The sequence below is a fragment of the Monodelphis domestica genome, chromosome 1 (genome assembly GCF_027887165.1).
Source record: "Monodelphis domestica isolate mMonDom1 chromosome 1, mMonDom1.pri, whole genome shotgun sequence".
Classification (NCBI taxonomy): domain Eukaryota; kingdom Metazoa; phylum Chordata; class Mammalia; order Didelphimorphia; family Didelphidae; genus Monodelphis; species Monodelphis domestica.
The window spans coordinates 30,724,986-30,752,134 of NC_077227.1; the positions used below are offsets into that span (position 1 = coordinate 30,724,986).

At 40.0% G+C, this 27,149-nt stretch overlaps 1 protein-coding gene across 2 annotated transcripts; it reads left to right on the top strand.

Moving 5' to 3' along the window:
* Nucleotides 1-26,324, top strand: DDX50 (DExD-box helicase 50). Of its 2 annotated transcripts, none has more exons than XM_007505876.3 (15): nucleotides 1-217; nucleotides 4,693-5,001; nucleotides 5,835-5,910; nucleotides 7,581-7,759; nucleotides 8,079-8,196; nucleotides 8,318-8,503; nucleotides 8,706-8,851; nucleotides 9,823-9,972; nucleotides 12,687-12,848; nucleotides 13,427-13,546; nucleotides 14,715-14,788; nucleotides 20,072-20,231; nucleotides 22,444-22,578; nucleotides 23,242-23,286; nucleotides 25,827-26,324. In XM_007505876.3, the coding sequence occupies exons 1-15, from the start codon at nucleotides 125-127 to the stop codon at nucleotides 26,109-26,111; spliced, it is 2,238 nt and encodes a 745-aa protein (XP_007505938.1). In that variant the 5' UTR covers nucleotides 1-124; the 3' UTR covers nucleotides 26,112-26,324. The 2 variants fall into 2 exon arrangements, with proteins under 2 accessions (XP_007505938.1, XP_001380653.1); XM_001380616.5 differs by having other exon boundaries at nucleotides 9-217; nucleotides 4,696-5,001.
* Nucleotides 26,325-27,149: the final 825 nt, after the last annotated feature.

Here is a 27,149-nt window from a genome sequence, read left to right on the forward strand (position 1 = left end):
GGTAGAGACGGTCTCCGAGCGGAAGTGACGTGAGGCTGCACGGCGGGGGCGGCTTCCTTTTCTCGCCGTCCCTCGCGGTGAGAGGCTCGTGCTGAGCTGACCGGGAGGGAACAGGCGGCGGAGGATGCCCAGCAAGGTCCTGTGGGGAGACCTGATGGAGGAGGAGGCGCCCTTGGACGGGCCTGAGAGCCCGCGCAGGGAGAGCGGCAGGCACAAGGTGAGCGCGGCGGCGGGGCCTCGGGCCGCGCTGTCAGGCCCTTGCGGAGCCGGGAGAATCCCGCTGGGTGTAGGGAGGGTGCCCGGGTCCTTCTCGTCCTCTCATGTCCACGACCCCCCAGCCGGGTTCTCTCCATGGGCCCCCGCAGCCCCGAATGTGGGGGCTGGGACTAGAGCACTGACGGAGTCTGGGAGACCCCGCTAGTGGGCGGGAGCCCCGCCCCCTGCTACGAGAGACTTTCCCCGGCAGAAGCAGTCCACGGTCCCGCTCGGGCTTCGCTTCCTCCTTCGCAAAAGGAAGGGTCCGAGCCCGCCGTCCAGGCTTCACCGCCCTGACAGCTTGAGAACTCCGGCTTCCTAGGGTTTCTTCGTCACTTAGCGAGTGACGCCCCAGGCAACATTCGAGCCTAGCTAGTCTTCTGGACTCCAAATGCAGCGACGGTGTCCAAAGGATCGAAGTGTGCTCTTCCCTCCCTCCCCCCTTAGCAGAAGATTCTTGGTTTTCTGGGGCTGAACCAGCTCATCTCTGCGGAGCTAACCCAGGCACGTGCAGCTTTGAAGTTAATTCTGCTCTCCCCTGTGTGGCGTATGCGCCACACAGCAGCAGTACACATGTGGGATGTTTCCTAATAATTGCTGCTGAATGAGGGGGGTGGGGGCAGCTAAATGGCTCTCTGGATAGAAATCTAGTCCTGGGTTCAAATGTGGCTACAGATACTTCTTAGATGGGTGATCCTGGGCAAGTCACTTAACCTCCATTGCCTAGCCCTTACTTTCTGCCTTCGAGCAAAGAAAAAAATGTTAATTTTTATAGTCCAAAGCTCTGTTTGAAATACATTTTCCCCTTAAATCCTCAAAATTTGAGAGCTGTCGGAAGTATGAAGAAACTGAAGCTCAGATAAATTTAGTGTGATTTGACCATGGCAGCTCGTGGTTGTTGAGATTTGAACCTTTCTGATTCTGAAGTCTTAAGTCTTTCTAGTCCAGTCCAGCAGGTGTTTATTGGGTCTACCATGTGCAAAATCCCAAGGCTTTAGGTTAGGGATACAAAACCAAAGGAGAAACTGGTTGTGCCCTCGTAGAGCTACAGCATGTAAACATATGAGGATACAGGTGATAATTCAGGAAGGAGAGTGCTTACAACTAACTAGGAGAACCCAAAACACATCCCCAGTAGATTGTGACACTTGAGCTGAATCTTGAACAAAGCCTGAGATTCCAAGAGCTGGAAGTGAAAAAGGGAGTGTATGCTGAGAACAGCCAGTCCTGAAGCCCAGGGACAGACCAGTGTGTCCCAGACATGGAGTGTGTGAATAGGACTGATTTGACCTAAGCCTGGAAGGCTTTAATGGGCCCAGCAAGGAGTTATTTTAACTCCCCAAAAGTGGCTTTTAAAAGTCCTTTAATGAAAAGGAATGAAACAATCAGACTTGTGCTTTAATGTTGATGTTAGCTGGAGAGGGGAAGAGGACCAGAATTACCTTGGTGGTGTGAATGAACCATGAAAAAGTCAGAGCCTAAGCTCTCCCTAGCCCACCTTTGAGAGCCATGGGTTACTTCCATGCCATTATGGTCAGGAGGTGCCTAATAATAAGGTCAGCATTACACAAAGCACATTTGTGTATTTCGGGGTGCTTGGTCTATTTTGGCAGGAGTTAAGTTTTGTAAAGGCAGTATGGAATTAGGGAAATTTCATTGGTCAACGGGCACTGTTTCCCACTCTAGGGATAAGGGCCTAGACCTGTGTTTTCATTAGCATCAAACTTCTCTGGGATGAAGTTCCTGCCAGTACAGGTCAGCATCTCCTCAGCAACTTTACAGTCTAGAGGTGAATGGAGTATGAATGAAGGAGGGAGAGAGGTGATATGAATAGACCAGCTTTGGTAAGAATCACATTGGCAGCCGATTGGGGAAAGATGGCCCAGAAGGCTGTTGGAATAGTTCAGGGAAGAGGGCTTCTTCTGGGGTGACTGGAAAGAAGGGGATGTGTAGAGGGTGAGATGTGATGACAGTTTGGATCTATATGGTAAGAGAAGCTGTGGCTGGCACAGAGGCTATGAGCCTGGCTGACTGGGAGCATGGCAGAGTCCTCAACCATAATAGCAAAGCTCAGAACCTGGGAGGATTTTGATAATAAGTGAGTTGGGTTATGGACAAGTTGCGTTTGAGGTGCCACCAGGACATCTGTTTTTAAATGTCCAACAAGTCATTTGTGGGTGATAAAGTACAACAGCTTAGGAGAGAACTGAGGACTAGATAAATAGATCTAGGAATCATCTTCCTGACTAATGTAACCACCAAGTGTGAGTATAGAGAGAACATAATCTTGGGGAGCAGCCCCAGTTAATGGACATGGCATGGCTAAGGATCCAGCAAAGGAGATTTGAGGAGTTATCTGGCAGCAGGTCAGGTTGATCTGTATGGAGGGCAAGAAGGGGGCGTGCACATTTGGATCTAACTGAGGCCAAATTGGAGAGCCTTGAAAAGCCAACAGAAGAGTTGACTTGATGAGCAAACATTGGGGAATTCTCATGGTTTCTATACTAATAAACAGCTGATGTTTATATAGTGCTATAAAGTTTGCAGAGCACTTTATACACAGGGTTGTTCTGAGGCTCCACCGAGATGATGTTTGTAAAGTGCTTTTGCAAACTTTTAAATCATTATATAAGCATCAGTTACTTATAATTATTATGTAGGAATCATTGTAGTTCATAGAGATGATAGTTGAAATCATGATAAGAAATAAGTTGATAATAAAGGAGCAGAACAGTGTTAGGCAAGTGCTTTGGGAAATATCTGTAACAAATGGAGGACAGAACAAGTACTACCAAAGTGAACAGTTCACAAAAGTAGATTAACTAGGGAATTACAATAGAATTAGAAAGAAGGGAGGAAAAGAGTTTCAAGAAGTGGGGTGGGGGAACAGCTGGGTGGCTCAGTGGATTGAGAGCCAGGCTCAGAGACTGCAGTTCCCTAGCTGTGTGTTCCTGGGCAAGTCACTTAACCTCCATTGCCTACCCCTTACCACTCTTCTGACTTAGAACCAATACATAGTATTAATTCTACGGTGGAAGGTAAGGGTTTAAAAAAAAAAAAGATATTTTAAAAAGTGTCAAATGCTAAAGAGGGCTCTGACATAGAAAAGAATTCATTTCTTCACTCTGTGATATAGAAGCAGGAATTAGAAATCTGGTCCCATATATGAACTACTTTAAAAGTCAGCCAAACCAAAACATAAGTTTCAATTTTAGAATATGTGCTGCTGAAGCGAGCATCAGAGCTAAGCCTGTCTCCATAACGTCCTGTAGTCTTGTCCCTAACCCCCACTAGTTTGATTAAACCTAATCTCAACTGTTTATTTTCCAAAACCTAAAGAACATTGAAGTCACTTCCTTTTAGGCTAAAATTATGGTGATTTTTCAGGTTAAGATTATAGGTCACAAATTATTTTTTTACTTCATAAAATGGGGCTGTACGATAGCAACTGACTGCTAAAGTCATATTCTCTTAACTATACAGAATTTTAAAAGTTGATTATTTAAAACTTGTGCTAAGATCACTAGTATTCCACTAATATATAACAATTAAGAATTTTCTTTGGATCAGGGAAGGACCTGATTTAATTTTATTTCCTTCTTCCTTTTTCTTCTCCCCATTCTAAATCAAGGATGAGAAATCTTTTCTTGAGAAGGAACTACTTGTGATTTCCATGAGGTGGGTGCGTGGGGCTGGGGCGGGGAGTTGGTAAACAAGTATAGCAGTAGGTCAACCCTTTAGATATGGATAACCCAAAATGCAGTCTTTGGCCATCTTTTCTTTGTATAGTCTCTCATTGAATTTTTTTCTGCTTCTGTGTCTCTGATCATCACCACTATGCATGTGATTCTCAATTCTCAAATTATCTATGTCATCTCCTGTAACTTCCTAGAATCCTTGTCCCATACTGCCTACTGTATATTTCCACCTCAAACTTAGAATGTCCAAAATCTCTCTCCCCCTTCCTCCCTCTCTCCTTCCCTCCTTGAACCACACCCCTTGTATTCTCATACTCAATATGTGACCTTTGATTTTCCTCACAGGTGCCTTCTCCTTTCCCTTCATGGCTTTACTGATACCATTACCCATTCTTGAAATGGATTACTTTCCTGCCTCCATTTTTCAAAGTCCCTGCCTATTCATGCCCAGCTCAGATAAGACATCTTCCAAGAAACTTTACTTGATTTCTGTACTTTTTCCCCTCTCTGCCCCTACCCAAACTGTTTTCTCTGTCCCTTTTTTTTCATAGCACACTAGCATGTTGCCATGACTTCATTTCTTCTCTTGTGTCATGGCCTTTTCCTTTTGTAGTGTAAGCCTTACACATAGTGTTTATAAATGTTGACTTGAATTGATTAACATTGATCCAAATCACCAGAAGTCATAATGGGAGAACTATATCGCCATCCTTAATTTGTTTGTTATCTGTCTTATTAGCAGAGTGATAAAAGGAAATTGAACCATCGAGACGATTTTAAAAAGAAGTTGGAAACATCAAATAATGAAGATTTAGATGAACTCAGTCCCCCCAAATCCAAAAAATCAAAAAAGAAAGAGAAGCTAAATGGTGACACAAAAGAAGGCCTAGATCGATTTTCAAGTGAATTTTCAGGTTCACCCAGGCCTGAGAAGGGAAAAAGGAAAGACCTCTCAACTGCTGAAGAAAATGGGAAGACTTCAAAGAGCAGATCGTCTCTTAGCAACTCTAGCAACTCCAAAACAACAAAATACAGTAAGCTGGAGGAGGTAAGAGGTTTTGCGTTACGTTTGGTAGACACATCAGTGGATCCGTGATATAGCATCATTGAGGGTACTTACAGACACCTTTACCTTCTGATGAAGCTAATATTTAATATTATCGATAAGAGAACTCTCATGTCTGCTGTGTAGATAGGCATTTCTTCCTATTATATATTAACACGTATGTTGAATTCTTAGGAGATTTAAACTGGCTTTATAGTTGGCTTGAATCTTTTGAGGCTGGCTAACAAGATCTTGGATTAGTCTGAAAGTTCTCCTTTATCTTTTTCCATGCATCCAAAATAGAGATGAAACTTGTAATGGCAGCAAATGTCAGTGGCCTGAAGAAACAGGCTATTGATTATAGCTTTAAGGTTTTTTAAAAAATGTTTTTGTTCACGGTATGATTTTTTTCAGACCTAGATTTATCAGCCTGACTTGATTCCTATGGTTGATCTTGTCTGTACATTTACTTTGGTGTTCTACTTTACTAAATAGCATTATTGTAATGTTGTATATAGATATACATATAGGCATATATACACAAGACATAAATTGATACACCTTAGGTTATTAATTTATATGAATTAAATATTTTTTCTCATGAACTAGAGTACTTTAGTATTGAAATGATTATGATTGTAATATCCCCATAAATGTATTGGGTGCTTTAAAAAAAAAGTTTGAAATTTTATCTGTTTTGTAAAATTTTGCATTTTATGAAGTTAAATAATAATAGTGGATGAATATTAACTTAGAGTTCTTAGAAAACATTTTCATAAGTATAGAATTTAGCATGAAGTATGATCTATATTTGAACTTGAATTTCATTTTGATAGGACCTAACACCTGAGCAGAAAGAAGGTGCCTTCTCCCGATTCCCAATCTCTGAAGAAACTATAAAACTTCTCAAAGGTAATATGAAATTTAGTTCAATGTGTAGTCAAGCAGAACTTTTCTTGAGCTTTTTTTTTAATCAGAAGAAAAGTTCCATGTAAGACACAGTATAAAGCAACTGATTTTTTATTATGCTTGTTCCTACGCTGTCTTTGTTAATCTTCTGTTATCATGTTTTGGTTTTTAAGCCCTTACTTTTCTGTCTTGGTATCTATTCTAAGACAAGAGCAGCAGGAGCTGGGAAATTAGTGTTAAGTGACTCAGCCCAGGGTCATACATCTAGGAAATGTCTGAGGTCAGATTTGAATTCAGGTCCTCCTGATCTGGGCCTGTCGCTCTTATCCATTGAGCCTTGTAACTACTCCCTTCTGTAATCATCATAAAGGAGCCCTGTCTGTCAAAAGATATTTTTTAACATATGAATGTTATTAGTTGTCATTTACATTGTTATTATTATTAGTTATTTATAATGTGATGATTTGTTATTATTGGTGGTGATGGTAGTGAGAGGCAGCATAGCATAATCAATAGAGAGCTGGTCAGAGTCAAGAAGGCCGGGGGTCCTGGACAGATCACTTGACAGCACAGTGTCCCCATTGAGGATAGATGAAGGTGAGGAGAGTCGCTGATTTGCATGAGTGGAGAGAGTCTCTACCCTAGAAATTTCCTATATCAGTGAAATTGGATGGAGACTAAAACATTTTTTTTCTTCTGATTTTAACTTGTTTGATTACTTACAATCTATATTTTTGGAATTGCTTCATCTTGCTGAGACTTGGTAGTTTTTTTTTTTGTTTTGTTTTGTTTTTAAACCCATACCTTCTGTCTTGGAGTGAATACTGTGTATTGGCTCCAAGGCAGAAGAGTGGTAAGGGCTAGGCAATGGGGGTCAAATGACTTGCCCAGGGTCACACAGCTGGGAAGTGGCTGAGGCCAGATTTTAACCTAGGACCCCCCATCTCTAGGCCTAGCTCTCAACACACTGAGCTACCCAGCTGCCCCCTGTAGGTTTATTTTTTTAAGAGACCTGGAATTGTATCAGTTCTAGCAGCCCTTGAAGCTGCTTTCCTTAAGCCAGGGTTGAAGGTAAAGCTAGCAATCCTTTGGCAAACCCTTGTATGCAGATTCATTATGTTGGACCATTGATTTATTTATGTTTTATTGATGTCTTTGGCGTCATACAATGGTAGCCCTAGAAGAGAACCAGGGCATGTCTCATCCAACCCATTCATTTTACACAGTGTAAACTCGGGTTCAGAGTGGTTGAGATTCTAATCCAGGGTGCGTCCTGCAGGCAGTGTGGAAGCCGTAGAACATGGTTTCTTGGACTCCCAGGCCAGTGGTCTTTCTCAGGCCTTTGGTGCCTTCTTTTTACATAGGGACAGTTTAACCCATTGTGAACTGCCTTGAATTTATTTTGTTAATGAGCTTACCTTCAGACAGTTTTCCTTTGGTCTGATGGATTTCTTGATGAGTTGTGGAAAGGGTACCACGTGCTTCTCAAATCCTCTTCATTGTCTGTGTGCTTATAAGCAGGTAATCGTGGTGACCCTGCTTCTTTGGAGTATAAATAAGAACGTAATTGTCATCCGGCAGTAGATCAGAAGCCCTGGGGAATCTGTCTGGATTGAATGGTCAAGTGCTAGAGCGGATGCTGAAGAACTGTTCTAACAAATGTTGTTTTACAGCTCGAGGAGTAACTTACTTGTTCCCCATCCAAGTGAAGGCATTTAGCCCTGTATACGAAGGGAAAGATTTAATTGCTCAGGCGCGGACAGGAACGGGGAAGACGTTTTCTTTTGCTATCCCTTTGATTGAGAAACTCCAAAGAGATCAGGAAGAATTGAAAAAAACCCGATCTCCAAAGGTAATCAGTCATTCCAATTACAAGCATGTTTAGTAATATTTCTTGGAAATCTACATGTGACTTATAGGAACTAGGTTTAATTTAAGAATTCCGTTTTTCATGTGACATATACAGATGGTAGGAATAAAGCTGTGTGGTGTCTCTGTCCCTCCCACCCCCACCCCGAACTTCTTGAAAGAGGGCATTGGTGGTTCTTTCTAGTCCCTAGAGATGTGTGATGCTGTATTCAATGCCTGTTTTTAAACATGTGACTCTGTGTTGAATTTAGGTCTTGGAAATGTATTTCTCTCTCTCTCTCTTTTTTTAAACCATCACCCAGGTGCTTGTTCTGGCTCCAACAAGGGAACTGGCAAACCAAGTAGCCAAAGACTTCCAAGATATAACTAGGAAACTTAGTGTGGCATGTTTTTATGGAGGGACACCATATCAAGGCCAAAGTGAGTGAATGTTGATGGCAATTGTTAAACATGCAATGTTGGTGACATCAAAAGAAATAGTAGAAATTCTTAGACTTTGATTACAAATATTATTGGCTTCTTCTCCCCTCCCTCCCTTTAGTTAATCACATTAGAAGGGGCATCGACATCTTAGTTGGGACACCTGGTCGTATCAAAGACCACCTGCAGAGTGGCCGTTTGGATCTCTCTAAGTTGCGTCATGTTGTGCTTGATGAAGTGGACCAAATGTTAGATATGGGCTTTGCTGACCAAGTGGAGGACATTATCCATGGATCTTACAAAACAGGTATCTCAAAATAACATTAGAGTGAATTAAAAAATGTTTGTGAAGCCTAGAGTATGTGTGTGCTTGCGAGTGTGTGTGCACATAAATATTTGGACTTTAAACTTAGGAAATATGTCATCTCAGGTTTGAGGATCTGACTTGAAAGCTTTGAAGAGTCTTACAATGATATTCTAGGACACTGAATTGTATTTATTTGTTTAAGGTTCCGAAGACAATCCTCAGACCCTCCTGTTTTCTGCAACTTGCCCACAGTGGGTATATAAAGTTGCAAAAAAATACATGAAAACCAAATATGAAGAGATTGATCTTGTGGGGAAAATGACCCAAAAGACTGCAACCACTGTGGAAGTAAGGAATTTTGTTTAATAATCAAGTCATTTTATGCTATGGGACGCGTATTTCCAAAAAGCATCACGTTATCCAAAATCTGTGATAAAAATCACTTGACTTATGGGGAAAGTGGGATTGGAAACACAGCTTTCAAAAATCTCAACATAAAAACTAGCACAGATTTATACATGTTAAATTATTTTAAAATTCATAAATAGTACAAAAAGTGTTAGCATCCACAGCCTCCTGCCCAGCCTCCTCCTTCCTCATCCTTGCTTTTCATAGCCCAAACAAGGGGGCCAGATTGAAACTGACTTCAATAGGCCTCTATAAAGATTGGGGTAGGGAATGAGGACCTGCCTTTCTTCTCCCACAGTTCTAATGCACCAGAAGTTATACAATAAATTTGGCAACTTATTGTGACAAAGTCCTGGAGTTTGTGGAAGTGGGCATGGAAAGATTTCAGCTTGTGAGTTATTTTGAAGTGGCATATTTTTCTATATTGCCAGTGTTTCTCTTTGAGACGAAATCTTGAAAAAGAAAAAGCAAATTCAAAATTCTAGTTGTGGTCAAAACATTCCTCAATATAGCAATTGAGTTGGAACAAATTTAGGTTTAAGGAACAAATTCTTTTTTCAGAACATGCATTTAAAGCATAAGTGATTGCTAGCATTTACATAATACTTTAAGCTTTACAAAGCACATTTATTATCCCATTCAGTTGTTAAAACAACCCTGTGAGGTAAGTGGCTATTATTTGTATTTAGAAGCACATTAGGGTACATAACTCATTCTCTGCACACATGCAGACTGAACCTCTTTTTACTTAGAGTCAATAAGAGTCTGAGATAGACTTGATCTGAGGCAGAAGATCAAAGGTCATCATTGTAGTTTTTGGAAAGACTAGTTTTTGATACCTGGGAGTGGAGCTGACAGGGACTGTCTTTCTGTGATTTCGTAGATCACATTTTTGAAATTTTCTCTCAAAGCATTTGGCTATCCAGTGCCACTGGTCACAGAGGGCAGCAGTGATTGGTGATGTCATTCAGGTGTACAGTGGCAATGACGGGAGAGCCATCATCTTTTGTGAGACGAAGAAAAATGTGGCGGAAATGGCTTTGAATCCTCATATAAAACAGGTATTTACTTTCTATGGCATCTTGTTTGAGCCTATGGGAATGGAAAATTATTAGGAATTTGATGGTTTGTGGGACATGTTTGAGTAACATTTAACATTCAGACAAAGTCAAAGAATTGAGTGTCAGAGAAAGAATTAACTCTCTAGGGTCAGGTTACTTGCTCTTAACTAAAGGCCACTGCAAAATTTACAGAGCAAGCATAGGTGCAATTTGATTTTTAAAATATAGTAGAGGCAGGGAAGAAATAGAACAAAATTTGAGTTTCTGAATGTGAGGAAGATTTTAGCCTTGACTTATTAAAAAGTTCAACAAACTAATACATCCCTGTGTCATTTTAACTTCTACATAAAGTAGCTGTGATTTTTAAATAGCTAGTGCAAATAGACATTCTTGATAGATGCTCAATGTTTACATTGGGTGGCAAGTACTCATTGTGACAAATTGTAATTATTCTCCAATGGAGACCAGTTAAAATGATCCTAAGGAATTTTTGGAGTAATTTCAGATATGGAGGACAGAATGAAAGGGAATGTAGAGAATTTTTAGGTCTTTTTTGTCTTTAGCGTCTAGCAGGATGTCTTGCATAGGGATTTTGGATTTAGGCTACGGGTGAGTGACCAAGGCAGTCCTATTTAGTGAAGTGGGGGACCTGCAGAGCTTTCCAGCTACCTGAAAGGGCAAACCTACAGTTGTATTGCTGAGACTCAAGACACAGTCCAGAACTTTGAAAACTCAGAAGGAAAGCAGTTGATCAGACAGACTGCTTAGGGTGTCTGAAAGTAATGAGCTTCCTGAGCTGCCCCTAAGATCTCTGAAGAATATAGTACATACAGTACTGGTACGCTGAGAACATAGCAGCAGGACTCCTGAGCAGCATCATAGCAATCCCTAACATTTTCTCTAGAAGTACACAGGGCCTGGCCTTAACATAGAGTCCCAGTCTAAGAGGTAAGGTTGGAAGAATGAATAAACTGTCTCTTAATGGAGTCAGTTAATAAATGCTTATTGGATTGACTATTTAGGAGGGATGTACATTGGCCATTTAAATTATTTTATGCCACTCAGGAAAGTTTGCAGCCAGAAGGAGTATTCTGTCACATAGTTTTTGATTAGACCCAGTTATTGTCATGTGGGTACCTGCTTGAGAAATTACTTATGAATCCCCTGGATGCAATCAATAGCACCCTGGTTCTTATAGGCTTGTAGCCAGGCAGTCACCTAAGTGGGACAAGCCTAACATAGGTTGCAGCTACTCAAGCGTTTGATTTCAGCCATGAAGACCAACCCTATTGGTAGGGAATTGAGCCTGTGTGCTTGGGACAAAGATAAGGTCACAGGAAAAAACAGTTTTGAAAAACATCTCAATTTAAAATTATCTTGCTCCTTAAAATTTGAGCTTCTGCTTCTTGGATAGATTAAGAGGCCACTTGGTACACTAGAATTTCATTACAGCTTCTGTGCTAATGGTGACTGATATTTGTTTGTCTTGAATTATTTGTAAGAAAACATTCCCTTAAAATAATCACCTAATTAAGTTCCTCCATTAAATAATTGATTATAGATAATTAGCTGACCTAAGGGTTCTAGGAATGTTCCCCCCAAAGCCATCATTTTTTTAAATTAATATATTTTAAAGATTCTCATTTATAATAATCACAAATTTGGACTGGTAGTCATTTTGAAGCCATGTAGGTAGAAGGCAGACCATCTCTACATGCAGAATGAGGGTTTTAGAAGGCAGCCAGTTGAAGGGGAACATTTTTTTTAAACCCTTACCTTCTGTCTTAGAGAGGTATTGTTTCCAAGGTAGAAGAATGATATGAGCTAAGCAATTGGAGTGAAGTGATTTGCCCAGGCTCAAAGAGCTAGGGAGTGTTCGAGATCAGATTTGAACCCAGATCCTTCTGACTCTTAATCTTGGCACTCTATCCACTGTGCTACCTAGTTGCTGCCCTTTGGTTTACTTTCGTATCTTTGAGCCAGTTTCTGATAGCCAGAGGAAGGCAGCCACAGGAAGAGAGTAGAGGTGATTTATTCTCTTACTGGGTTTTAAGTGATGGCCCAGTTGGAAATTCCTCATGTGATGGGCTCCTTGGCTTTTAGGTACTGGTCTGGGGACCTAACGCCTGTTTTTGCTGCATTGCTTCTTTGGGTAAATCCTGTTCAGATTTCTAAAGAACCAAACCCACCTTCACATGACCTTCTGAGACAATCCACACATGGAAACTGCCAGTGTTATTAGATGGAATGTATTGTCATCGTTGGTGGCGACTAAAGTGAAAACTGGGCAGTCTTCTCTTTTAAGGAACCAGAAATCTACAGAATTAATCTGGATGGTTCATTGGCTTCTTTTTTTTAAGGCTAGATGAAATTAGGACTTTTCCTTCTCTAAAGATTTAGATAACACTTCATTTTAGACTGTTGTGACTCTTCTACCTGTGGCCAAAACAGTGATCACCCAGTCAATGGGCTTGTGGTGGACTCACCCTGGAATTATACCAGGTTGGAGGCCATCCTACCTGAACCAGCTTGATGGATCTGCCACAGCTTGTGCCCTATAGGCAGAGCTTTAGAAATGCTGGGTCACCTCTGACCATAATGAGCCCCCCCCGCCCCCAACTCTGTTAGACAGCATAATGTCACAGTGTTGTCAGGGTTCTCAGAGGTCAGTATAATCAGGACTCTTAATTTTTTTTCTCCCTCTTTATAAATAGAATGCTCAGTGTTTGCATGGTGATATTGCACAGTCCCAAAGAGAAATCACATTGAAAGGCTTCAGAGAAGGCAGTTTCAAAGTTTTGGTGGCAACTAATGTGGCTGCTCGTGGATTGGATATTCCTGAGGTTGATCTTGTGATTCAGAGTTCACCTCCACAGGTAAGGTTGGGGGTATGGTTTTAATTTGAAGGCCATGTCATTTTCAATTTTGAGAGTATTTTTAATTAACTTCATTGTTTATCCTTTGAATGTTCATTGGGCTAGAGAAGCCTGAAGAGTTTTCTGTTGCTCCTTAGATTTACTTTTCATAACAGCCCTGTAAGGTTGGTTTTTTATTGTCCCTATATTACAGATGAGGAAACTGAGGCTCAGAGAGATTACATGACTTGCCCAGGGACTCACAGCTAAGGAAGTGTCTGAGGCAGGATTTGAAGTCAGAGCTTCCTGACTCCTACTCTGGCATTCTGTCCACAAAAACCTCTTGGTTGGCCCATGGTTTTATGTAGGCAAAGTAGGAAGCAACCAAACTAATGGAAGGATGAAATAGACCATGGCAAACAGTGTGGAGGGAAGGCTGACTTTTACCTTGTAGTAAATGATTGGAGGTAAATGGTTTTCAGAGAAATGATGGAAAGATTTTTATAACAGAAGTGAAACAGTATTGTAAACTTCCTGAATGCAGTTATCTGTTGTGTAACATACCAGAAGTTTCCAGAGCATTTTTTCTTCTTATTCAGGATGTTGAATCTTATATCCATCGTTCTGGACGTACAGGGAGAGCTGGACGAACAGGGATTTGCATATGTTTTTATCAGCCAAATGAAAGAGGCCAGCTGAAATATGTGGAGGGAAAAGCGGTGAGTAGAGCCATCAGCCTATGGGAGGGGAAAGTTCTCTCTTTAACTATAAATCATAAACGTGGACCCACTGATTCTCAGTTTTTCTGTTCTTGGGTGTGAACTGTATAGAAAGTTAAGCTTATCCAAGACTTTTTGCTTTAATAAAGCTTTTATTGTGGAGAAAGTCTTATTTTTTCCCTTGGATTTTAACAAGCTTAATAGCTTAGAATAATAGGAATGACTTTGAGGAGCATTTCATTGCCATTTTAGAACTAGGTATTAGCTGTTACTTATTCTAGCAATAGTCAGGTAATTGTTTGGGGAGTGAGGATTTCATCGAAGGCTTTTTTGGATTCTTAAAAGAATTCTACCTTAATGTCCCCAATTATGAACCATCCACAACTTAATCTTGTGTACTCCTTTTCCATATTTCCCTTTGAATCCTTCACAGAAGATATACAGATAACCTTGTGCTGGTTCTTTTAGTTTAAGGATCCCAGAAAAACACACCAATTATTCCATCTTTTTATATTTCACTTTTGCTACATACTACTCTTCATCCTTTTCTGGTCATGTGTTTCATGCATGATGTCTTTCATTCCAGTTACTGTGTATAAGTCATTGGTGACAACGTGTGTTCGCATTAGGTATAGCTGCCTCCTGTCTTTCCATTGCCCTTTGAATCAGTTCTACATTTTTGATTCTTCTGAGATGTCAGTGTTTCATGATTCTTGGGGAGGGGAATAATGTGGGCTCATTGAAAGCAGTTCTCTAAGTGCTATCCATGCCATTCTCCTATCCTGTTCTAGGCCCACCATCATTGTTTTTCTATAGAGTCCTTATGCAAGATGTTTAAACTAAGGGATTCAATGGAGTACCTTTTGAGTAATGGCATAATGAAGGTTCTGAAAGAAATTACACAGATGCTAAGATTTAGTCAGGAAGACTCCTTATTGACATCAAAGGAGTCACCTTTTGGAAGTTATCAAGTCATCAATGCCATTACCACAGATAAATATCCCATAAAAATCATTTTGTTTTGTATTTTTTAGCATAAGCAGGTCTTACACTTATGTGGGAATATTTCAGTGTGTGTCCAAGAAAGTCAAATTTATTCAGATGTATTAACCTAGTCATTTGTTCCAGAGACTTCTGTCTTTCTTAATAAGATTCTTTCACTTTTCAGGGAATTACTTTTAAACGTGTAGGTGTTCCGACAACAATGGATTTAGTTAAGTCCCGGAGTATGGATGCTATCAGGTATGTTTTCTCTTATCCTTGATGCATATTTTCAATTCATTACATTTTTATTAAGCACCACCCATAATGTTATACTTGCCAGATTTTTAATTCCAAAGTTCATGTGTCCAATTATTCCCAGTAATAGTGATGTTAAAATATTTGTTTCCAAATTTGGACAGTATCTATATCTTGTTCCTTAAAGAGGAATAAGCATGGACCACTACTTGATAATCATATTGATTCCTAGTTTGCTAGAAGAACACTAAAACATAATTGATTAAAAAAATCAACTCCTATAACTCACTTTTGTAAAATTTATGACACTCTCTGGAGAAAAATAAGCATGTTGGTGGTCATAGATAAAATGCCAGTCCATATTAAATCAGTTTGGTCTTAATGGAAACAAGAGTGACTGATAAGGGTGTTATCTGGGTCACGTGACCCAACAACTGGAGGACAAGACATTTTCTCCAGTCCTCAGGAATTCTCAGACCTCTGTAGAAGTGAAGATAAGGTAAGTTTCAATTGTCTGTACAAATTAAGACCTAACAAGAATCCTGATGAGGTAAAAGCTTGATGAACTAACAGCAGGGAAGTTAATTCCTGGTCCCTAATAAACTCACTCAGCTACTTTTCCACCAACCCCTATGCTCCAACAGAGCTACTTATAGGGCCCATAGGAGTCTGTTCTGGGATCTGTTGGGCATTTTCCTTAGTGCTGCTGTCATCTTTGTTTGGCACTACCCTGCCGGATTGACTCTGCCTCATCCTGTTGTCTTATGGCAACAATCAACAAAACTCAAGGCTTCCCATCCCCATGGAGAGGAGAAGGAGGCACTGGAAATGGAAGTTTGCTCTCCTTGGAGGTAGCAGTCTGGACTCCAATGCAGCAATGCCAAGTCAGAGAATTAAAGAAGAGAGGGAACTAGAGTTGGACACCAACATGTGGGAGAGATTCTATCACCTTTGAAGAAGAGGTAGTAGCTGCTGAGGCCTTTTCTATCCCTTAGGAAATCATATCTGACAGATTGAGACTGTTGAAAAATGAATTACTGAGTGTTGGGAGGAGGCTGAGAAAGCTTTGAGGGCTACTCCTTGAGGGAACTGACATCAAAGAGGAAGGAGTCAGAAGGGGAACAATGAAAGAAAATGAGGGGAAAAGACTGAAATTGCCAAAGATCTCAACATATTCAGATAAACTGACAGGTCATTATTAATACCCGAAGGGAAGATGGCCTTCAGGATATCTAAGTAAGTCCAAATATCTATGAATAAATATTGCAAGACAAAGGAAAATCAAAACCTGATAAGGCACAGGACCCTGTGGATTCTTTGGAGTGTAGAACCACAGCAAAATGTTCTTGGATGTTTGAAGTGATAAATAAGAATTATGAAACTAGAACTTAAAAACTTGAATGGTGGCAAGTCTTACCAAAAAGAGAGAGAGCTGATTGATTATACAAATACACATAAGTAGGACAGTTTAGAAGAACAAATCCATGAGGGGGTGAATTGTTCAACAAAAACATGATTGCTCTTCAAGCAAAATCTTGAAAAAGATGCTTAGAGGCAGCTTAAGGATTAATGGTCTCAGAAATATATAAAAAGTGAAAAAACTTGAATGCTACAATTCAAGTAAACTGCCAGAACTTCTGAACACTGAAAACAAAGTGCCACCTGAAAGAATCCATAGATTATCTCCAGGAAAGCGGGGGAAAGCCCATTCTTACAAACTCATTCTTACAACTCATGTTGGGTTATATTTACCAATTCTATAAATGTTGCAAGTGACCAGGAGAAATGCCTTCAAATGTAAAGGAAAGTAAATTCTAGTAACAGAATTATTTTCATCTACTAGAAACCACAAAACAGAATGGAATAGTGTGTTTTGAAGAGCAAAGAAGCTCAACAGTGGCATAGCCCACAAATGAAAGAAAGACATTTGAAGCATTCTTGCAAAAGGGGGAGGAGACCTTTTTTGGTTTTATAAACACCTCAAATACTAGTGAAACAAGGAAGGCAAATACAGTAAGCAGGGAAGGCACAAATAATGAAATCAGAAAAAAAAGAAAAGAAAAAGGCATCATGGGCTTAAAAATAACAAAATAACCAGTGACCATTAAAAGCATCCCCCCCCCCCCCAAACTACATAAGGAGGCGAGTGTAAAAGTAAAACTTAAATTTAAGAGATACAGGCATCAGACTCTATAGACTGAAGGTCCCTGCACCCATCTACAGATGACTCATTGCTTTTGTGGGACTGAAATGAAGAATGAACAGACGTGGAGGGAGGGACAGGGGAAGAAACAGGATTGTGGGTTCTCCCCTAAGCAAATCAATGGTGATCCCTGAAGGGAAATAACTCCTGTAGTCTCAGGAAGAAGATCCACAGGAGAAGAGGTGAGATAGCAAAGGAGGAATCAAAAAGGCAAATCTCATTTAGTGGATAAGGGATTCCCACTGAAGAACACTTCCCTTAGGGGTAGAGAGGGAACAGTAGGTATAATCTATAGGGATTTGATATTTAAAGAGCCCAGAACCTTTGAGAGAATATTGTGCCTCGGTGGGCAGCTGACATCTAGGATGGTAGGAGAGCATGGAGCCTGAAAGGAATTGGCAGATGGAAATGATCATGGAGAGGGTCGGGGGCACAATTTGAGTACAGGAACATTTTTACTATATGGAATTCCTGTCCTCTTATTTCCTGTAGGAATTGATACTTTTAGGGGAGGCACAGTAGGAATAAAGAGTAACAGGAAGATCTGAGGCAATAACTTAGAAAGAGTTTAGAAGCAATCTTCTAAGCTCTGGTTTCATGAAGAGTAGAAATTAAAGACATACATTTGTATATAGATCATGGAAATCTAGACTAGATAGGGAAGAGGATTAATAAAAAGAACCAAGAAAAGAAATTCTTCCTAAAAAATGGGGAGGGGAACCCCAACAAAAGTTAAAGGGGCGAGAGGAAGAGAGGTTTTTATTGGCTTAACCCAAGGGAAGAATTAGAATTAGATAATTGGGTAAATTGATAATTTTAAAAATTGGAGGAACACTTATGAGAATAGGGTTGCCTTAATGTAGATGAAACAAAAATGATAGAGAAAGAATAACAAAAACCAATGGGGGGGGGGGAATGGAAGCAAATATAACAACATTTGTAATTTTACATTTGAATAGATGAAACAAGTCAATAAAAAGAATGACATTGGATAAGAAAATACTGCCTTGGAGATCAAACTATGCTGAGGATAAATCAGCAAAGATAACTAATTAAAACAATAGCTTCCTCAGTTAGTAACTAAATTGCTTCTATATAATAACAAAATCCAATGGTACAATAGGAAGGGAACTGCCCTGAAAATAACTACAAAATACATAAAATATTTGGGAATCAATCTACCACCAAAGGATATAAAATACTCATATAGATTAACAGTAACTAGAGGAATATTCAGTGCTTACACATTTGCCAATTTGATCAAAATGACAATCCTATCAAAGATAGTTTGCTATTTTAATGTTATACCAATCAGACTCAAAATGATACCTTTTAGAACCCAACAAAATAATAAATTTATTTACAAAAACAAAAGTTCTAGAATATTCAGAGAAACAATTAAAAAAGGTAGGCATGAAGAAGTGAATAGCACTTCCAGACTTTAAGCTATAGTTTAAAGTAGCAGACACCATGACAATTTGATATTATTTTTTAAAATGGTAAAGGTCAGTGGAATAGACTTGAAAGGGAGAATCCAAAACAATGAGACTCAATAACCTGTAGTGTTAGATAAACTTGGAAACATAAATCACTTAGGAAAGAATAGCTTATTTGATCAAAGCTGGGGGATAGGGGTGGGCGGGAGCTGGGCAGACTAGAAAGCAAATTGCCAGAAATCAAGCTTAGACAACATCTTAGGCCATATTCTATTAGAAATTCAAAATAAATTTATGACACTAAAGATTATACCATTAAAAAATTTTAAAGCAAATTATATACCTATCACAGTATGAGTAGATTTATTTGTAAAGCAAGGGATAGAGGCAGTTGCCAGGTAATTCTGACTCCAGTTATCTTTGTTAACTAAAAAGCTGCACAAACAGAATTAATACATGTAAAATAATGGAAGCAGTTAAATGGTTAAAAAAATCTTTGCATCACATTTCTCAGATAAGGGTTTGGTATACAAATTGCCATATGATCAAAAGCCATTCTACAGTCAGCAGATGGTGGGAAAGGGGTTGCTCCATGAATTATGAGCTAGGCCTAAAAATGAGAGGTCTTGGGTTCAAAGAGCTATGTGACCCTGGAAAAGTCTCCTAACCTCTATTGCCTAGCCCTTACTACTCTTATCCCTTAGAACCAAACACCGTATTGATCCGAAGACAGAAGGTAAGGATTTTTTAGGAAAAGTGGTCAAAGGAAATGAACAAACAATTATCAAAAGTATTGCCAATTACTAAACAACAATATGAAAATCCAAATCACTAATAAGATAAATGCAAGTCAAAACAACTCTGACATCTCACATCACTAAGCTGACAAAAGATGATGATGAAAAAAAGGTGTTGGAGGTGCTATGAGGTGATAAAATGCACCACTGCATTGTTGGTAGAGCTATGAATCAGTAAAACTATTTAAGCACTTTGGAACTAATAAGCAAATTAATGACCAGAATGTCCATACCCTTTGATCTAGAGATTCCACTACTAGGTTTATGCTCCAAGGAGACAATTGATAAAGAGAGTCCCTATATGCACCAGAATATTTGTAGTACTCTTTTGTGATAGCAAAAGCCTATTGATTGGGGAAATTAGCAAATTGTGGTCCGTGACCATAATGGAATATTCCTGGGTTGAAAGAATTGAATGTGTGTGATGGATACAGAGAGACATGGAATGAATGGCTCCAAAGAAGATAAATGAGAAGACATTCACCCCACTTCTTTGAAGAGATGGTACATTGCCTGTATTTTCAGACATTAATTTTGTTGATTTCTTTTAATTTTTAAAAAACATTTGTGGTATGAGATGGCTGTAGAGGGGACATTTGGAGAGATTTTGGTTATGAAAAAAATGGTCCATTATAATCTAGGAAAAACTTCTTTAAGGTTAAATATGTGAGAAGTATTGATAGACTTCAGATGTTTTCAAATCATTTCTGAAAATTTAATAATGAGTAGAGCATTAAATATGAAAGGACAGTTTAATGGATTTGGCTTCTAGTTACAAATTTTACAACCTTACTTGGGGAAAAAATTCTGCTTTATAACCAAGAAACTGTTGTATTAAACAAAATTGTAGGTCCCTGGCTTCAGTTTCTTTTGTTGCTGTTGAATTTTTCCGGCCATCAGCTCAGAGACTGATAGAGGAGAAGGGGGCAGTGGATGCATTGGCAGCAGCATTAGCGCACATCTCAGGTGCTTCCTCTTTCGAGCCTCGATCCTTGATCAACTCTGATAAGGTACAGATCCTTGGGGCAGTGATAATGGAGGGCAGCAAATTCTAACCAAACCTCAATAAAAGTGCCTTAGTTCCATGATTGTTTTAACTCCCTTTATGTTCTTCCTGTGTCCTATGAAAGCAAAAATGCTTTGTGCTGTAGGGAATTCTCTCTTAAGGAACTTCCTCCTTCAGGAAATGTTGAGTCATACTGCTGTCCCAAACCCTAGGATCTTGGGAAGGACCCAAATGCAAAAATTCTTTCAAACAGCCTTGACTGCCGGCCATCTAGTCTGTCCTTGAGCATGTTTAGCAGTGAGGAGCCTACTTTGAAGAGACATGGCATTCCCCTCTCTACAGGCCTGTCATCCCAAAGAGCTTTTTATGGAGGTGAAATGTACTTCCTGGGTGTTCCCCCAGAGAACCCAGCACTGCAGCCCCCCTTGGGGAGCCACACAGATTCTGTATTCTCTTCTAGGTGTTCTGCCTCACCCAGCCCCTGCCAGGCAGTTGCTGCAGCAGGCCTCTTTCCCTTCTCCCCCAGTTCCTGTCTCCAAGGCCCTCCCCAGTCACTCAGTGTCATGCCTGCAGGCTCCGCTCTCCTTTTTGGCTGCCACCTCTGTGGTACATCCTCCAGCAGCAGCCTAAATAAAACAACTAGAAGTTTCTAAAGTACTTGGGGCTCCCTGTCGCCTCTGAGGCTGAGGAATAAGCTCCACTCTTGAGCTTTTAGTCCTCCACAACGTGGCTCCAACCTTCCTTTTTGGCCTCAGTAGACTTTCCTCCCATCCCGACTCCTGCTGAGCAGCCTGCTTGCTTCTCTTGTTAAACTTCCTCTTCTGCCTCTGGGCCAGGCCAGCCTCCTAGAACCACCTTCTGCATGAAACCTGTCCTGGCCTTCTTCCTAGCTTCCTTCCGAATATACTTCTTTCTACACATATGGGCTGCCCTGCTAGAATGTAAGCTCCACGAGGGCAGGGACGGCTTCTTTGGGGTCTTGCATCTGCCCAGCTTATAACAGGATTTAATAAATGCTTGTCGACTCATCAGTTGGTGGTACCTTTCTGGGGATCCTCGTTTATCGGTGTTTATCTTAAACAGTGCCTGGAACTGGAAACAGTGCAACCCAGGGTGGTCTGACTGCTTGGTGCGTTATCTCATTTGAGGCTGATGGAATCTTTTATCCCCATTATACTGAGGAGAAAGCTGAGGCTCAGAAAAGTAAAGCAAATTTGCCCACGTTTCACAGTCAAGGGGCAGAATCCAAATTCTCTTCGGATTTTTCAACCTGATTGAGCATAATCATGACTTCCATTGGCCCAAGCACTACACTTCTATTTATGCAACCTGAGACGCTCTTCTTTCTCCCAATAGTGATGCCTCTGAAGACTTCCTGTGAACCGTTGCCATTGATTTTGTGGACCCAGAACGCATGACTTTCTGTCACATTTTGTGTTGTTGGTTTTAACTCGGGGCTGTAGCTTGAAATCCAAGTAACATGCTATTTATAGGAATTGAGCTGTTTAAAACCCATTGTTTATCTTTAAATGTGCAGTGAACTTTGAAAGGAGAAAGCACCAATTCTACTATTGCGGGCTTCCACTTTTTTCTTTCTGCCTTAACTTCTCTCAGCCTCTTCTCATCATTTTGTTTTCTGTGTTAACGAGGCATTTCGGACATCTGGCCTGTTTCAGATGAAAAGTCTCTGCTGTAATAAACTGGGTTCTAATAAGTAACAGTGTTAATAAGAGCTGAGTCTAGAAACCAAGTGTTCTCCCTCCTCCATTTTTTCCCTTCCTTTACTATGTGAAGAAGCTTATACCAGTGTTTTATTAAGTATTAATTTCTTGAAATTTCTAATGACTTTAGGTGGCACTTGGGATTTATTCAGTAAATGCCAAATCCTGTTTTTGAGAAATTTGTTTTGAGATACTCCTGCCACATGCTGTGGGCATATTGAATGACCTTAAGGTGCTCAATCTGGTAGTAATTATCTGTATTTTAAATAACATTAGAGAAGAATAATTAGGTTGATTTTTTTTGTTTTTTTCCAGCTAATTTATGTAAATGAAAATGCTTGTATTTATGAGTGGTTGGAAGCTCTGCATTCACACATACGATTTACAATAATCTCTTTGTCTTGCTTTATGTGTGTGATTTTAAAGGCAAAATCTGTTTTCTTTCATTATCCTGAAATCCATCCTCCATATTAACTGTGATCTTTACTCCTGAAGGGGTTCGTGACCATGACTCTACAAAGCCCAGAAGAGTTACAAGACATCAGCACTGCACGGAAGGAACTTAGCAGGAAGCTGAGTAGCGACACCATGTCCCGGATTGTACGGATGTGCCTCCTAAAGGGGAAAATGGTAGGCTCATAATTCCTCTAAAGAGCTTTGTAAGCAAATATAAACTCTCTGGAAAGTTAGCAGGTTTGGGGTTTGGGCTTTTATAGCACTCCCCAAAATCTCTTGAATCTAGCTTTTAACTCTTATCTTCTCTTTTGGAATCAAGACTGTGTGTTGATTCTAAGGCCAAAGAGTGGTAAGGGTTAAGCCATGTGTCGCTCAGCTAGGAAGTGTCTGAGGCCAGGACCTCCCATCTGTTGGTCTGGCTCTCTATCTACTGAACCACCTAGTTGCCCCTGGGGCTAGTATGTTTCTGCTAAAATATTGGGGCTGCAGCAGTAGCCCTTCTCCAAAGAAAGCTAAAAGTCACTCATGTAGCTTCACAAAGAGGCAAGACATAATTTTTTAGTCTTCTATCTTCTGTTAATTCAAGTTGGATTGGTGTTTTCATTGATCTGCCATCCCAACACCCAGACAGCTTTCGAAGAGGACTAGACATTTGCTTCAGCATCACAGAGTGTCATAAAACTGCCCATTTAAAAAAAGTTGTTATACTTACATGTGGTTCAACTTAGCCTTTTCACAAAAAAATTAAATTTTTGGTGAATACCAGCAAAACCTGTTTTAGGGAAAGAGTCTCCCCCAAGTATTTCAAAGTTAATGTTTTACTATTCTCTTTCCTAGGGTGTATGCTTTGATATTCCAACGAGTGAATCAGAGCTAATGCAGGTAATTTTCTTTTATGCCTATTACAATTTTTTTTTAAATTTAAACCTTCCCTTCTGTCTTAGAATTGATACTAAGTATCAATTCTAAGGAAAAACAGTAAGGATTAGGAACTGGAGGGGTGGGGCATGTGGTTTGTCCCATGGTCATATAGCTAGGAAATGTTTGAAGCCAGGTGTGAACTGGTTCTCCTCTTCAGTTATTAAAGTAGCTGTTCTGAATATAATTTGATTGTGTTAATCTGGTTGTTGCAAATTGTAGCTGGTTTAAAAAAAAAAACTACCCTATTCTCAATTTAAACACCCCAAAACCAGCATTTCCCTATACATAGCAAAGCAGAAAAATTAAGATTCTATGTGAAACCACAAATCTCCATGTTATGCTCTCTGCCCTTAAAAAACATACAACAAATTCTTCGTTCCTTCAAAACTGTCCTTTTCGTTCTTCTTTCTGAACTTTTTTTCTTGTGTGCATTTAAAAAAAAGTTTTACAATGGCTTTTTTTTTCCTCCTTGGTGTCACTTTCATAACTTGTTTGGAAATATTGGTCCATTTTCTGTTGACAGTGAAAGTTCTGTGTACCACCATAAGAACACTAAAATATCCTTTATCCCATTCTGATATGATGGGGCAAATCAAATAAATGCCTTAAGTACTTAAGGTGAACACCTCATAGAAATTTGTAAATGAAAATTCCTTATCTTCTGATCCCAGTATGACATTAAAACCTCATTTATTTTTCCATAATCATGAGTAGATTTTTCACATCATTATTTTCCTTTTAGCCATCTATTTTAAAAAATAACTTTATGGATGCTAATATTTGTTTTATTTTATTTTATTTTTATTGTCATGCAAAACACTTCCATATTAGCCATTGTTGTAAGAGCAAACTCATAATATAACCAAGATCCCAAAATAAAGCCATAAATATACTGATGTGTAAAAGGTGACTCCAACAGTTCTCTCTGGAGGTGAAAAGCATTCCCTGTCATAAGTCTTTCTGGATTGTCCCAGGTCATTGCATTGCTGGGAGTAGCCAAGTTTTCACAGATAGCCGTTGTACATCACTGTTTTTGTGTACAATGTTCTCCCGGTTCTGCTTATTTTTCTCTTCATCAGGTCCTGCAAATCTTTCTAGCTTTTCCTGAAATCATCTTGCTTATCATTTCTCATAGTACAATAGTATTCCATTACCAATGTTCACCATGTTTTGTTTTCCCATTCCCCAGCTGATGAATATCCCCTCCATTTCCAATTCTTTGCCACCACAAAAAGATCTGCTATATATATATATATATTTTATAAGTAGGTCCTTTCCCCTTTTTTATCTCTTTTTGGGATACAGACCCAGTAGTGGCATTAATGGATCAAAGGGGATATGGTGCTAATATTTCTAGACTATATTGTCAACTAAATTTGCCAGTGTCTTGCTTTGAGGTCTATTGTGACATGGAGGTTCCCCTGGATGCTTAAGGGAAAGCAAAGGGGGATGAGTGGATGGATTAACCATGGCAATAAAGGCTGTAGAGTATATGATTTCTCTAGTTTGAAGGAATAATGATGTGAACAGAACTCCAGGTCTTCTAAGCATTATACCTTCCCTGTCTCCTACAGTTCCTGAAGGGAGTCATGTAAGGGGTAAATTGGCTTGGGTTCAAATCTTTCTCACTGTATGCATGGAGGCGAGTGGCAGTGATGATCCTTACATTTCCTGGAACATCACTGTCAGTAGTAGTTAGAATGGCATCTACCACTTCCCACATCATGGGGTTAGAGATTGGGGGGGTCCCCTCAATCTGGAAAAACTGCATAAAATGTTTTGTCCCTTCCTTGACAGCAGAGAAGCAGTCTGAATTTTTTTTCTTTTATGGGATTTTTACTGTATCTATGGTATTAAAAGATAAAATATCTTTATATTATATAATTCTATATGTAAATTTAATTTTTTATGCTGACCTGTGATGTATTGAAACCAAAATGGAGAGTCAGGATGTGGAAGGGGATACCTATAGTTTGAGTTCTTAGAACTTTTCATGGTTTTTACTCTTTTGTCTGGCTTTCTCATGCCAGATATTTTTTTCTTGTGCTTGGAAAATTGACATCCTAGATGGTTGGTTTAGATCAGTGGTTCTTAACCTTTTCTGTGTCCATCTATTGAAGCCTATGGACTCCCTCTCAGAATAATGTTTTTAAAGGCATAAAATAGGATTGCAAAGGGAATTCTAAAAATCCATGACCTTAGGTTATGAACCCTGTTCTTTAGAATTTAGAATTAGATAATTCTGAATAAAAAGGTTCAGATCCTCTCTCTTAAGACTAAAGTGTTTTAGCTGTTTTTTTGCAGCTAACATGACATCTATTTGGGCTTCTTGGTGATCCTTCTTTACTTCTTGGCTTGTGTCTGTATCCTCATTACTTTAGTTTGCAATATAAATGTTTTCCTGAACGAGAGGGGAACTTCAGTTCTGAAAAGGGGGGCTGTTTACTTATTTCTGAAATTATTTGGGGTAATTTTTATTCATCTTTAAATTGTCTTTACAGGCAGAGTGGAATGATTCAGATTGGATATTATCTGTGCCAGATGCATTACCAGAATTAGAAGAATATTATGATGGAAGGAGATCCTCTAACACCAGACAGAGAGGTGGCCGGTCAGGTGGTCGTTTTGGAGGAGGACGATCAGGTGGCCGTTCTGGTGGCCGGCAAGGTGGCCGGTCAGGTGGCCGGCAGGGTGGTGGTCGGTCACGGAGTCGACAAGATAACAGGAGGCGTGGAGGCGGAAACAGATCAAGAAGTCGGGGCAAGAAACGAAGTTCTGACAGTTAATTCTGCTGTTATAAGCTAGTTCATTGGGTCAAATCATGTGTATCATCCACCACAAAATGGGTCTTCATAGTTAAGGGGTGTGCCTGCTATTTGCAAAAGCACTTGGGTCATATTTTTCAAAAATAACATTACGACCATTCATGTGAAAACAGATCTACATATCCAGTTATACCTTTGAATAAAAAAAAACTTTTATTGTCTCTTTTCACTAAATGTCAAAATGTCAATGTCTTCAAAATTTCTCAGGCCCCTTGCTTAAATCCCTCTTGAATCCATGACTTTAGTGGTGTCAGCCTTGGCGTTGTTTACCCAGTCTCACAGTATCTCAAGAGGAGAGGATCCCCTCTACAAGACCGGGACTGCAGCCCATGCTGAAAACTGGGACAAAGAACCTGTGCGCACCCTTGTGTAGATGGGCAGCCCGCCCCTCTTCCTAGGCCTGGAACTGCTAGGAAGAACTTGTGTTATAGCTAAAAAGGCCAGCCAGGCCTGGCGAGATAGATGTGTCTCTCCCCAGTTCTGGGTGTTGGGCACTAATCACTGAACCTACTGCCAGGCCTACCCCGTCCCTTGCCTTTCAGACTTGCCCAGCGCATGAGAACTCATGCCTCTGGCCTAGCTGTCGAGAACCCCGGACCACATCCAGTGCTGAACCTGAGCAAACGTTACCCAGGTTATTCACGTGCTGTGCTCCTGTTCGGCTCATTGTTTCCCAAGGTGATGAACGCTTTGTGTGTGGGAAGAGAAACTGGCCATTAGAGGTGTAAGGTGACCAATACGGGGCACCTGGAGAACCAGGTCTAGAGATGGGAGGTCACTTCCTGGCCATGTGACCCTGGGCAAATCCTTTAACCCCCACTTGCCTAGCCCTTACCTAGATCTGCCTTAGAATTGATACTTAGCCTTGATTCAAAGATGAGATAAAGGTTTAGAAATGACCAGCTTTCTTTCCATGCCCCCGTCTCTTTCCTGGACTCCTGGATTATTTCGTGGGCTACTTTTAATTCTTTTCACTTGTGCTGGTGTATTGGCAATGTT